Source organism: Arachis duranensis, chromosome 10 (assembly GCF_000817695.3).
Source record: "Arachis duranensis cultivar V14167 chromosome 10, aradu.V14167.gnm2.J7QH, whole genome shotgun sequence".
In the NCBI taxonomy this organism is placed as follows: Eukaryota; Viridiplantae; Streptophyta; class Magnoliopsida; order Fabales; family Fabaceae; genus Arachis; species Arachis duranensis.
This window is the reverse complement of record NC_029781.3, coordinates 50,851,421-50,865,238: the sequence shown is the minus strand read 5'-3', so window position 1 is coordinate 50,865,238 and position 13,818 is coordinate 50,851,421. Positions and strand designations below refer to the sequence as shown.

Genomic DNA, 13,818 nt, shown 5'->3' with positions numbered 1-13,818 from the left:
CTTCGTGGTATAAGCTAGATTGATGGCGACATTCATGAGAATCCGAAAATTCTAAACTTTGTCTGTGGTATTCCGAGTAGGATTCAGGGATTGAATGACTGTGACAAGCTTCAAACTCGCGATTGTTGGGCGTGATGACAAACGCAAAAGAATCAAGGGATTCTATTCCAACATGATAGAGAACCGACAGATGATTAGCCGTGCCGTGACAGAGCATTTGGACCTTTTTCACTGAGAGGATGGGATGTAGCCATTGACAACAGTGATGCCCTACATACAGCTTGCCATGGAAAGGAATAAGAAGGATTGAAGGAAGGCAGTAGGAAAGCAGAGATCCAACAGGGAGAAGCATCTCCATACACTTATCTGAAATTTCCACCATTGAATTATATGAGTAACTCTATCTTTATTTTCTGCTTTATTTATTATTCAAAAACTCCATAACATTTATTATCTGCCTAACTGAGATTTACAAGATGACCATAGCCTGCTTCATACCAACAATCTCCGTGGGATCGACCCTTACTCACGTAAGGTATTACTTGGACGACCCAGTGCACTTGCTGGTTAGTTGTGCGGAGTTGTGACTAAGTGTGATTCACGTTTGAGAGCGCTACCAAGTTTTTGGCGCCATTGTTGATGATCACAATTTCGTGCACCAAGTTTTTGGCGCCGTTGCCGGGGATTGTTCAAGTTTGGACAATTGACGGTTCATCTTGTTGCTCAAATTAGGTAATTTTTTTTTATTTTCTTTTCAAAAAGTTTTCAAAAATATTTTTCAAAATTCTCCCTCTATTTTCGAAAAATCCTTCAGAGTTTTTAAGAATGAATTCTAGAATTCCAAAATGGTATGCTGAAGCTTGGTTGGCCATCAAGCTTTAGACTAACCTTGTATGATTCCTGGAATTTTGATTGAGGACTTTGAATTCATTACTTCTTTTTTCCTATATGTTTTTGAAAGAAATAAAATAAAATCCAAAAAAAATAATAAAATTATAAAAATCAAAAATATTTTTGTGTTTCTTGTTTGAGTCTTGTGTCATCTTTTAAGTTTGGTGTCAATTGCATATTCATATTGTTCTTATATTTTTCGAAAAATTCATGCATTCATAGTGTTCTTCATGATCTTCAAGTTGTTCTTGGTAAGTCTTCTTGTTTGATCTTGATGTTTTCTTGTTTTGTGTCTTTTATTATTTTTCATGTGCATCTTTGCATTCATATTGTCTAAGCATTAAAGATTTCTAAGTTTGGTTTCTTGCATGTTTTCTTTGCATCAAAAATTTTTCAAAAATATGTTCTTGATGTTCATCATGATCTTCAAAGTGTTCTTGGTGTTCATCTTGACATTCATAGTGTTCTTGCATGCATCATGTGTTTTGATCCGAAATTTTCATGTTTTGGGTCATATTTGTGTTTTTCTCTCTCATCATTAAAAATTCAAAAATCAAAAAAATATCTTTTCCTTTTTTCTCTCAAAATTTCGAAAATTTGGGTTGACTTAGTCAAAAAATTTTAAAATTAGTTAATTCTTATAAGTCAAGTCAAATTTTCAAATTTTAAAAATCTTATCTTTTTAGAACTTTTTCAAAATTTAAATCTTTTTCATTTTTCTTTCATGATTTTCAAAAATTTCAAAAATTATCTTCAAAATCTTTTCTTAATTTTATTTCAAAATTTTCGAAACTTAACTAACAAGTAATGTGATTGGTTCAAACTTTTGAAGTTTGTTACTTTCTTGTTAAAAAAGGTTCAATCTTTAAATTCTAGAATCATATCTTTTAGTTTCTTGTTAGTCAAGTAATTAATTTTAATTTTAAAAATTAAATCTTTTCTAACCGTATCTTTTTAATCATATCTTTTTATCTTATCTTTTATATCATATCTTTTTCAAAATTTTATCTTTTTTCAAAAATTTGATTTTAAAATATCTTTTCTAACTTTTTATCTTCTTATCTTCTTATCTTTTCAAATTTGATTTTCAAATCTTTTTCAACTAACTATTTGACTTTTTGTTTATTTCTTATCTTTTTCAAAACCACCTAACTACTCTTCCCTCTCTAATTTTCGAAAATACCTCCCTCTTTTTCAAAAATTCTTTATTTATTCATTCATTTACTAACACTTCTCTTCATCTCAAATCACTGCCCCTATCCTCACCCTTGTGTTTGGATTTTCCTTTCTTTAGTCCCTTTCTTCTTCTACTAACAATAAGGAACCTCTTTACTGTAACATAGAGGATTCCTCTTCTTTTTCTGTTCTCTTCTCCTTCATATGAGCATGAACAAGAAAAAAGGGCATTCTTGTTGAAGCTGATCCAGAACTTGAAAGGACTCTGAAGAGGAAACTAAGAGAAGCTAAATTACAACAATCCAGAGACAACCTTGCTGAAATTTTCGAACAAGAAAAGGAGATGGCAGCCGAACCCAACAACACTAATGCAAGAAGGATGCTTGGTGATTATACTGCACCTACTTCCAAGTTTGATGGAAGAAGCATCTCAATTCCTGCCATTGGAGCAAACAATTTTGAGCTAAAACTTCAATTAGTTGCTCTAATACAACAGAATTGCAAGTTTCATGGACTTCCATCAGAAGATCCCTACCAGTTCTTAACTGAGTTCTTGCAGATCTGTGAGACTGTTAAGACTAATGGAGTAGATCTTGAAGTCTACAGGCTCATGCTTTTCCCTTTTACTGTAAGAGACAGAGCTAGAGCATGGTTGGACTCTCAACCTAAAGATAGCTTGGACTCCTGGGATAAGCTGGTCACAGCCTTCTTGGCTAAGTTCTTGCCTCCTCAAAAGCTGAGCAAGCTTAGAGTGGATGTTCAGACCTTCAAACAAAAAGATGGTGATTCCCTCTATGAAGCTTGGGAAAGATACAATAGATGAACAAAAGATGTCATTCTGACACGTTTTCAGAATGGACCATGATAGATATATTCTATTATGGTCTATCTGAGTTCTCTAAGATGTCACTGGACCATTCTGCAGGTGGATCCATTCACCTGAAGAAAATGCCTGCAGAAGCTCAAGAACTTATTGACATGGTTGCAAATAATCAGTTCATGTACACTTCTGAGAGGAATTCCGTGAATAATGGGACGCCTCAAAGGAAGGGAGTTCTTGAAATTGATGCTCTGAATGCCATATTGGCTCAGAACAAAATGTTGACTCAGCAAGTCAACATGATTTCTCAAAGTCTGAATGGATGGCAAAATGCATCCAACAGTACTAAAGAGGCATCTTTTGAAGAAGAAGCTTATGATCCTGAGAACCCTGCAATGGCAGAGGTAAATTACATGGGTGAACCTTATGGAAACACCTATAATTCATCATGGAGAAATCATCCAAATTTCTCATGGAGGGATAAACAAAAGCCTCAACAAGGCTTTAATAATGGTGGAAGAAACAGGCTCAGCAATAGTAAGCCTTTTCCATCATCTTCTCAGCAACAGACAGAGAATTATGAACAGAGTACCTCTAACTTAGCAAATTTAGTCTCTGATCTGTCTAAGGCCACTTTAAGTTTCATGAGTGAAACAAGGTCTTCCATCAGAAATCTGGAGGCACAAGTGGGCCAGCTGAATAAGAAAATCACTGAAACTCCTCCTAGTACTTTCCCAAGCAATACTGAAGAGAATCTAAAAAGAGAGTGCACGGCCATTGATATAATCAACATGGCCGAACCTAGAGAGGAAGGAGAGGACGCGAATCCCAATGAGGAATACCTCATGGGACGTCTCTCAAGCAAGAAGGAGTTCCCTATTGAGGACCCAAGGAAATCTGAGGCTCATATAGAGACCATAGAGTTCCCATTAAACCTCCTTCTGCCATTCATGAGCTCTGAAGACTATTCTTCCTCTGAAGAGGATGAAAATATAACTGGAGATCAAGTTGCTCAATATTTAGGAGCTATCATGAAGCTGAATGCCAAGTTATTTGGTGATGAGACTTGGGAAGGTGAACCTCCCTTGCTCATCAGTGAACTAGATACATGGGTTCAGCAAACCTTACCTCAAAAGAGACAAGATCCTGGCAAATTCTTAATACCCTGTACCATAGGCACCATGACCTTTGAAAAGGATCTGTGTGACCTGGGGTCAAGCATAAACCTTATGCCACTCTCTGTAATGGAAAAGCTGGGGATCATTGAGGTACAGCCTGCCATATTTTCATTACAATTGGCAGACAAGTCAGTAAGACAGGCTGATGGATTAGTAGAGGACGTATTAGTGAAGGTTAAAGGCCTTTATATCCCTGCTGATTTCATAATCTTAGACACTAGGAAGGAGGAGGATGAATGCATCATCCTTGGAAGACCTTTCCTAGCCACAACAGAAGCTGTGATAGATGTTAACAGAGGAGCATTAGTCCTTCAATTGAATGGGGACTACCTTGTATTTAAGGCTCAAGGATCTTCTTCTTTAACAATAGAGAGGAAGCATGAAAAGCTTCTCTCAGTACAGAGTCAAACAAAGTCCCCACAATCAAACTCTAAGTTTGCTGTTGAGAGGCCACAGCCAAACTCTAAGTTTGGTGTTGAATCCCCACATCCAAACTCTAAGTTTGGTGTTGGGAGTCTACAACATTGACCTGATCACCTGTGAAGCTCCATGAGAGCCCACTGTCAAGCTATTGACATTAAAGAAGCGCTTATTGGGAGGCAACCCAATTTTTATTTATCTAATTTTATTTTTATTTTCATTGTTCTTTTATGTTTTCTTAGGTTCATGATCATGTGAAGTCACAAAAAAATATTAAAATTAAAAATAGAATCAAAAATAGCAGAAAAAAATCACACCCTGGAGGAAGGACTTACTGGCGTTCAAACGCTAGTAAGGAGTATCTGGCTGGCGTTCAATGCCAGAACAGAGCATGGATCTGGCGTTGAATGCCAGAAACAAGCAGCATCCTGGCATTTGAACGCCAGGAATATACCCTGAGGAGAGCTGGCGCTGAACGCCAGAAACAAGCATGGAACTGGCGTTCAACGCCAGAAACATACTGTAGTTGGGCATTGAACGCCCAACATAGGCATCACTTCGGTGTTTAAATGCCAGAATTGTATGCAAAGGCGTTTTACATGCCTAATTGGTGCAGGGATGTAAATCCTTGACACCTCAAGATCTGTGGACCCCACAGGATCATCTCAGGATCTGTGGACCCTACAGGATCCCCACCTACCTCAACTCACCCTCTCTCCTCTTCTTCACATTCATCCTCTCTTCCCCATAAACACTCTTCCCCAAAAACCCTTCACCAATCACCTCAATCTCTCTTCCCAATTACCCACCTTCACCACTCACATCCATTCACCCTTCCCCATAAACCTCACCTTCCTTCAAAATTCAAAATCACTTTCCCACCCAACCCACCCAATATGGCCGAACCTTAACCCCTCTCCCTCCACTATAAATACCCCTCCATTATTCTTCATTTTCACACAACACAACCCTCTCTTCTCCACCTTGGCCGAAACACCACCTTCTCTCCTTCTCCTCCATATCTACTTCTTCTTCATCTGTTCTTTCTTTTCTTGCTCAAGGGCAAGCAATATTTTAAGTTTGGTGTGGTAAAAGCATATCTTTTTGTTTTTCCATAATCATTAATGGCACCTAAGGCCGGAGAAACCTCTAGAAAAGGGAAAGGGAAGACAAAAGCTTCCACCTCCGAGTCATGGGAGATGGAGAGATTCATCTTCAAAGCCCATCAAGACCACTTCTATGATGTTGTGGCTAAGAAGAAGGTGATCCCTGAAGTCCCTTTCAAGCTCAAGAAAAATGAGTCTCCAGAGATCCGACATGAGATCCAAAGAAGAAGTTGGGAAGTTCTGACCAACCCCATTCAACAAGTCAGAATCTTGATGGTTCAAGAGTTCTATGCCAATGCATGGATCATTAGGAACCATGATCAAAGTATGAACCCGAATCCAAAGAACTATCTTACAATGGTTCGGGGAAAATACTTAGAATTTAGTCCGAAAAATGTGAGGTTGGCATTCAACTTGCCCATGATACAAGGAGATGCACACCCCTACACAAGAAGGGTCAACTTTGATCAAAGGTTAGACCAAGTCTTTATGGACATATGTGTTGAAGGAGATCAATGGAAAAGAGACTCCAAAGGCAAGCCGGTTCAATTAAGAAGACTGGACCTCAAGCCTATGGCTAGAGGATGGTTGGAGTTCATCCAACGCTCCATCATCCCCACTAGCAACCAATCTGAAGTTACTGTGGATCGGGCCATCATGATTCATAGCATCATGAATGGAGAGGAAGTAGAAGTTCATGAAGTCATCTCCCTTGAATTCTACAAAATAGCCGAAAAGCCCTCTACCTTGGCAAGGCTAGCTTTTCCTCATCTTATTTGCCATCTATGTTACTCAGCTGGTGTCATCATAGAAGGAGACATCCCCATTGAGGAGGACAATTCCATCACTAAGAAAAGGATGGAGCAAACAGGAGAGCCCACTCATGGAACCCAAGAGACGCATGAGGAAGCTCATCACCAAGAAATCCTGGAGATGCCTCAAGGGATGCACTTTCCTCCCAACAACTATTGGGAACAACTCAACACTTCTCTAGAAGATTTGAGTGGAACATCAAGAGCACTCCATCATTCTCCATAAAATTAGAGAAGATCAAAGAGCAATGAGGGAGGAGCAACAAAGGCAAGGAAGAGACATAGAAGAACTCAAGGACTATATTGGTTCTTCAAGAAGAAAGCACCACCATCACTAAGGTGGATTCATTCCTTGTTCTTATTTTTCTGTTTTTCGGTTTTTATGCTTATTATGTCATCTATGTTTGTGTCTTTGTTACATGATCATTAGTATTTAGTAACTATGTCTTAAGGCTATGAATATTTCCATAAATTCTTCACCTCTCTTAAATAAAAAAATGTTTCTAATTCAAAAGAACAAGAAGTACATGAATTTCGAAATTATCCTTGAATTTAGTTTAATTATATTGATGTGGTGACAATATTTTTTGTTTTCTGAATGAATGCTTGAACAGTGCATAATTTTGATCTTGTTGTTTATGAATGTTAAAATTATTGGCTCTTGAAAGAATGATGAACAAAGAGAATGTTATTGACAATCTGAAAAATCATGAAAATTGATTCTTGAAGCAAGAAAAAACAGTGAAAAAGCAAAAGCTTGCGAAAAAAAATGGCAAAAAAATTAAAAAGAAAAAGAAAAAAAGCAAGCAGAAAAAGCCAATAGCCTTTAAAACCAAAAGGCAAGGGTAAAAAAGGGATCCAAGGTTTTGAGCATCAATGGATAGGAGGGCCCAAGGAAATAAAATCCAGGCCTAAGCGGCTAAATCAAGCTGTCCCTAAACATGTGCTTGTGGCATGCAGGTCCAAGTGAAAAGCTTGTGACTGAGTGGTTAAAGTCGTGATCCAAAGCAAAAAAAGTGTGCTTAAGAACTCTGGACACCTCTAACTGGGGACTTTAGCAAAGCTGAGTCACAATCTGAAAAGGTTCACCCAGCTATGTGTCTGTGGCATTTATGTATCTGGTGGTAATATTGGAAAACAAAGTGCTTAGGGCCACGACCAAGACTCATAAAAGTAGCTGTGTTCAAGAATCAACAAACTTAACTAGGAGAATCAATAACACTATCTGAAATTCTAAGTTCCTATAGATGCCAATCATTCTAAACTTCAAAGGAGAAGTGAGATGCCAAAACTGTTCAGAAGCAAAAAGCTACAAGTCCCGCTCATCTAATTAGAATTAATATTCATTGATATTTTGGAATTTATAGTATATTCTCTTCTTTTTATCCTAATTGATTTTCAGTTGCTTGGGGACAAGCAACAATTTAAGTTTGGTGTTGTGATGAGCGGATAATTTATACGCTTTTTGGCATTGTTTTTAGGTAGTTTTTAGTACGATCTAGTTACTTTTAGGGATGTTTTCATTAGTTTTTATGCTAAATTCACATTTATGAACTTTACTATGAGTTTGTGTATTTTTCTGTGATTTCAGGTAATTTTTGGCTGAAATTGAGGGACCTGAGCAAAACTCTGATAGAAGGTTAACAAAAGACTACTAATGCTGTTGGATTCTGACCTCCCTAAACTCGAAATAGATTTTCTAGAGCTACAGAACTTCAAATGGTGCACTCTCAACGGCGTTGAAAAGTAGACATCTAGAGCTTTCCAGAAATATATAATAGTCTATACTTTATTTGTGATTAGATGACATAAACTGGCGCTCAACGCCAGTTCCATGCTGCATTCTAGAGTCAAACGCCAGAAACATGTCACGAACCAGAGTTGAATGCCAAAAACACGTTACAAATTGGTGTTCAACTCCAAAAGAAGTCTCAGATCGTGTAAAGTTCAAGCTCAGCCCAAGCACACACCAAGTGGGCCCCAAAAGTGGATTTCTACATCAATCACTTACTTCTGTAAACCCTAGTAGCTAGTCTAGTATAAATAGGACTTTTTACTATTGTATTAAGTGTCTTTGATTGACGAGTCTTTTGACCATTCGGTCTTTTGATTACATTTGGGGGCTGGCCATTCGGCCATGCCTGAACCTTCATTACTTATGTATTTTCAACGGTGGAGTTTCTACACACCATAGATTAAGGGTGTGGAGCTCTGCTGTACCTCAAGTTTTAATGCAATTACTACTATTTTCTATTCAATTCAGTTATTCCTGTTCTAAGATATTCCTTGCACTTCAACATGATGAATGTAATGATCCGTGACACTCATCATCATTCTCACCTATGAACGCGTGACTGACAATGACTTCCGTTCTACTTTAGACCGGGCGCATATCTCTTGGATTCCTTAATCAGAATCTTCGTGGTATAAGCTAGATTGATGGCGGCATTCATGAGAATCCGAAAAGTCTAAACCTTATCTGTGGTATTTCGAGTAGGATTCATGGATTGAATGACTGTGACAAGCTTCAAACTCACGATTGTTAGGCGTGATGACAAACGCAAAAGAATCAAGGGATTCTATTCCAACATGATCGAGAACCGACGGATGATTAGCCGTGCCGTGACAGAGCATTTGGACCTTTTTCACTGAGAGGATGGGATGTAGCCATTGACAACAGTGATGCCCTACATACAGCTTGACATGGAAAGGAATAAGAAGGATTGAAGGAAGGCAGTAGGAAAGCAGAGATCCAACAGGGAGAAGCATCTCCATACACTTATCTGAAATGCCCACCATTGAATTATATATGAGTAACTTTATCTTTATTTTCTGCTTTATTTATTATTCGAAAACTCCATAACATTTATTATCTGCCTAACTGAGATTTACAAGATGACCATAGCTTGCTTCATACCAACAATCTCCGTGGGATCGACCCTTACACACGTAAGGTATTACTTGGACGACCCAGTGCACTTGCTGGTTAGTTGTGCGGAGTTGTGACTAAGTGTGATTCACATTTGAGAGCGCTACCAAGTTTTTGGCACCATTGTTGAGGATCACAATTTCGTGCACCATTCAGCAATGAGCTTACTGGCAACTTCTTCAAAATTCAGAGTTTCCTTTCCATACAATAAAATAGGTTTGATATACTCATAGGAAGAAGGGAGAGACAATATGAGCCTCAGTACCTTATCTTCATCATCAATTTTCACTCCAATTGCCTCTAATTCAGAGACAATACCATTGATAGCACTAAGATGGTTGGAGATTTTCACATTGTGATCCATGCGTAGATTATGAAACTGCTCCTTCAATAACAACTGATTTGAGATGCCCTTTGCCTGATACAACCCTTCGAGTTTATCCAAAAGTTCCTTGACTATTTTCATTCCTTGCACATTTGCAAGAACATTCTTTGCCAAACACAGGCGAATAGCACTTGCAGCTCTCAAATCTAGTTCCTCCCATTCTTCATCATTCATACCAGAGATCTTCTCCTTCAACGCCTTGTGCAAACCTGATTGTATCAACACATCCTTGACTTGTATTTGCCATAAGTCAAAATTGATTCTTCCATCAAATTTCTCTATTTCAAACTTCACAGCACTTTAATATCCTGACATTGTTGCAACCGTATACTGGAATAGTATAACTCAACTGTAGACCGTCCACTAGGAAGGGTCCCCAGGAAAGAGAAGTGGATCACAATGGACACACTTAAATACCAGGTCTTTCCTAAGCCAAAACCTTTTCCAAACTGCACTCTCACAGTGTCACACTGCCTTCCAGCAACAACAACAGCAACCAAAGATCAACCTCAAGCTACAGGACAAAATTTTTTTCTGATGTGGAAGGACAAAATTCCACCAAACCGAAGCTCTGATACCACTTAATGGGAATAATACACCATTCTCCCTTAAGAAAATACCTTTCACAGAGAAATAAAATAGACACAATCACAACACAAGAATTTAACGTGGAAACTCCAATTATTGGAGAAAAAACCACGGCCGTTGTCAAATGACAACCAAAGAATATCACTATGTGAAAATTGTTACAACACATAGACTTCTTTCTCTCTAACACCGGCACCCCAGTACACCCACACTCTTAAAGCAAATATTTAATTACACCTCACAACACTCTCTAATCAAAATGTATAGAGAAAAAGAAAAGTCAGATACAAGCTTTAAGTATTTCCGACTGGTGCAAAAATATGGAGAACTTAGCCTCATATTTATAGCCTAGGCCACCCACTCCATTTGCTATCCTAAGCAATGTGGGACTAATTCAACCAAATTCTAACATTTCTGTAATCCTTTGGGTGTATTTCTGTAATCATTTGGGTGAATTCCTGTAAACGTTGAGGTGTATTTCTGTAATCTTTTGGGTGTATTTCTATAATCTTTTGGGTGTATTTCTGTAATCGTTTTGGTGTATTTCTGAAGTTCCATTATCTTCACAAAATAATTTCAAAGCTTGATTTCAGAAATCATGAAAATCGAAAAAAAAAACAAAGCAAGAATACCAGTGATAAACGCAAGTAAAACAACGAATGAAAATGCGAAGAGAGAACGCACGAATGAGATCAAACAAATTTGGCAAGAACCTTGTTTTCATGGAAGAAGAAGAAGAAGAAGAAGAGTCGTTCATAATATATGGTGAGTAGCGCGCTTTGAAAACAGAAACTGGTTGAATAACGCATTAAAAAGCCCGTATGTGTAGCAACTTGTAAGACTTGTAAGTTAAAAAGACTTGTATGTGTAGCAGACCTCATATAAAAATGTTATATTGTTAAAAAAATGTTGTTGAAGTAGTTGTAAATATAAAATTAAAAAATGTTACTTGTGCTTTAAATGTTTAGTCTTTAATCAAATTTTTTATTTAAATAAGATTATTTAATTTATTTAAATATTTATTTTTATAAAAATTACTTATTTTTTTATGAAAAATTACTTATTTTTTAGTTTCTTTCTAAAGGTTGAATACCTAGCTACACTGTATGGAATTTTCTGTGCAGAACTACCGAATTGTTCACAAGAGTCCAGCATACTTCGCTTGCAATACACGTATATATATGTATTTATGTAAGGAATCTACTGCACTTGTCCGTGTGAAATGGGGGTACCACAATTACAAGGATCGTTTTTCTGAGAAATTATTTGCATACAAATTTAAGCCTCTTGTAAATAGCAAAGACAAAACATGAACTCAGAATTAAAAAACTTTAAAATAAATGACTTTTTTACTCTCTGAATATTTTCCCCAACAACAAAGTCCTATTTTATAATTCGAAAATTCCAAATAGATTATAACGCCCAAATCATACAAAAACTGATTTAAGCGATCACAGTCTACAAATGTTATCTAGACTAATAACTTAAAAATTAGAGACTAATTAGAGATTTTTAAACAGTAAAAGAACGTTTTATCTTCAGACAAATAATCAGAAACAAGAAAAGACGTTTACTCAAAAACTAAACCACCACAAGGACCAAATTGCATGACAAGGGGGCAAAAAGGGAAGAAAAGAAAAAGAAAGAGAGTATGTTATTTGAATAATAAGATTGAAGAAACAATTTAGGAACGTGTGAAAGATCCCATTCCTCTAGAAATTTCATGCATGCCAGTTGGATTGAAGCCCAAGCAGCCTAACAAGCCAGTCTTATAAGGCAAGAGAGTCCTCTTCTTCATCTCCTCAGAGGCGGCCCGGTTCGCTGTGTAATGAATCTCGTGGGCCGAAACCGGTCCTCTCCGTTTCGAAACCGAACCGTCACTGGACCGGAAACTGGAGTTTCTGACGTCATCGTCCACGGCGGCGGCTTTCTTGGACAGAACCTCGTACTTCCTTCTCAGAGGGTCTTTATCGGTGGCTCTTCCTTCCGAGGCGCTCCTGAAGAGAAGAAAATCCTTCAGCCTCCATTTTCGGTACCCTCTCGTGAATGAGATTGAAGATAAGAACGATGCATATGAAGCTTTTGTGTTGTTTCTTGATGATGATGAAGAAGAAGAAGGAACTGCTCTTTCTTCGTTGCTGTTATTGTTGTTGATGATGTCTGAGACTCTTAATGGAGATAGTGATCTACTTCCTTTTCTACCAGAGAAAGCTCTCTTCTCTCTTCCTCGCGTTGGTGGTTTTTGATCTTCGTCTTCCATGGCGGTAGTTGCAGGATCGAAGCTTTCGCTCTTGCGGTGCGCCGAAAGCGGTTTGCTACTCGAAGCGATGAGTCCGGATTGTGGCTCAAAGGGGCGGATCTTTCCGCCGTCGAAGAGTTCGTCAGCGGAGAGGGAAGGTGGTTGGAGGTGGCCGCTGAAATCGAATTGAAATTCATGTTCATGTTGATGGTGGTCGTGAATAAGAGAAGAAGAAGAAGGAATATTATTGTTGATGAAGGTGGAGATTCTGGTGGGGCTTGTGGGAGCGCTGAAGAAGAAGTTGCCGAAGCGTTGAGGGCTTGAAGGGGCAGTTATGTAAGGGGAGGAGCAGTTGCTGTCGAAGTTGAATTCCGTCGCCACTGTAGGAGGAGGAGCAGCCATCGGAACCACGACTTCCATGTGGATGTGAGAGAAAAAAGCGGATGTCGGTTGGAATGTGAAGAGGTTAATATATATAGAGAGAAAGCGGAACGATAGAGAGAGGTTGGGGAGTGGATCCTCTCCAGTGAGAAAAAAAATTGGATGATAAAAAATTGGATGATATCCAGTGTTCAATCTAATCATTTATTGTATTCTCTTTCTTATTTATTTTTGGTCTCACTCATAGAATTAAAGGTGATAGATCACACTGAATTCTATCAATTGTTAAAAAAGCTGGAGAGGATCTTTTTCCGAGAGGGGTTGTGGTAAGAAAGAGTAAGAGTGAGAGTGGGAAAACATTGACCTGAGTGATAATTTAGTCCATGGTAGCCGCCTTTTCAAACATGACCAGTATTTTATTTCGAAAGATGTTATATATGTAAAATTTTAGTTTATATATTTTTTAACATCGGTATAATTTATTATTTTTAATTAGTCGTTAATTATTAATATTTAAAAATATTAACTAAAAATATAATATTAATCAATTAGATTAAAAATATTAGATTATTTATAAAAAATATTAATCAATTTTAATTAAAAATTGTTAGTCTTCAAAATTTTTTTAAAATAATTGATAATTTTTTTATTTTTATCATAATTTTAAATTAATATTAACTTATTTTTTGGTACTAACAAAAATATTGTCCCTTAATATTTTGTAAAAATATAAATGTCATTCTATTATTGTTTTTCTTTTCAATATAAATTTAGATGAATCTTACTCCAGTGTGGTAATTATAAAAAAATATTTTAGATTAAGAGGTCATTTAGACAAAGACATTTAAAAAGCTTTTTTTAAAGATATTTTATAATAATTAAAATTTTATATA

General features: G+C 37.2%; 1 protein-coding gene across 1 annotated transcript; it reads right to left on the bottom strand.

Moving 5' to 3' along the window:
• Nucleotides 1-11,934: 11,934 nt before the first annotated feature.
• On the bottom strand, nt 11,935-13,129 carry LOC107470059 (uncharacterized). The gene has a single exon (XM_016089443.3). The coding sequence runs from the start codon at nt 13,127-13,129 to the stop codon at nt 11,990-11,992; it is 1,140 nt and encodes a 379-aa protein (XP_015944929.2). The 3' UTR covers nt 11,935-11,989.
• Nucleotides 13,130-13,818: the final 689 nt, after the last annotated feature.

What these genes read in the sequence shown, in the direction of transcription:
- LOC107470059 (XM_016089443.3), bottom strand. Translation starts at nt 13,129, where the DNA reads ATGATTAGATTGAACACTGGATATCATCCAATTTTTTATCATCCAATT.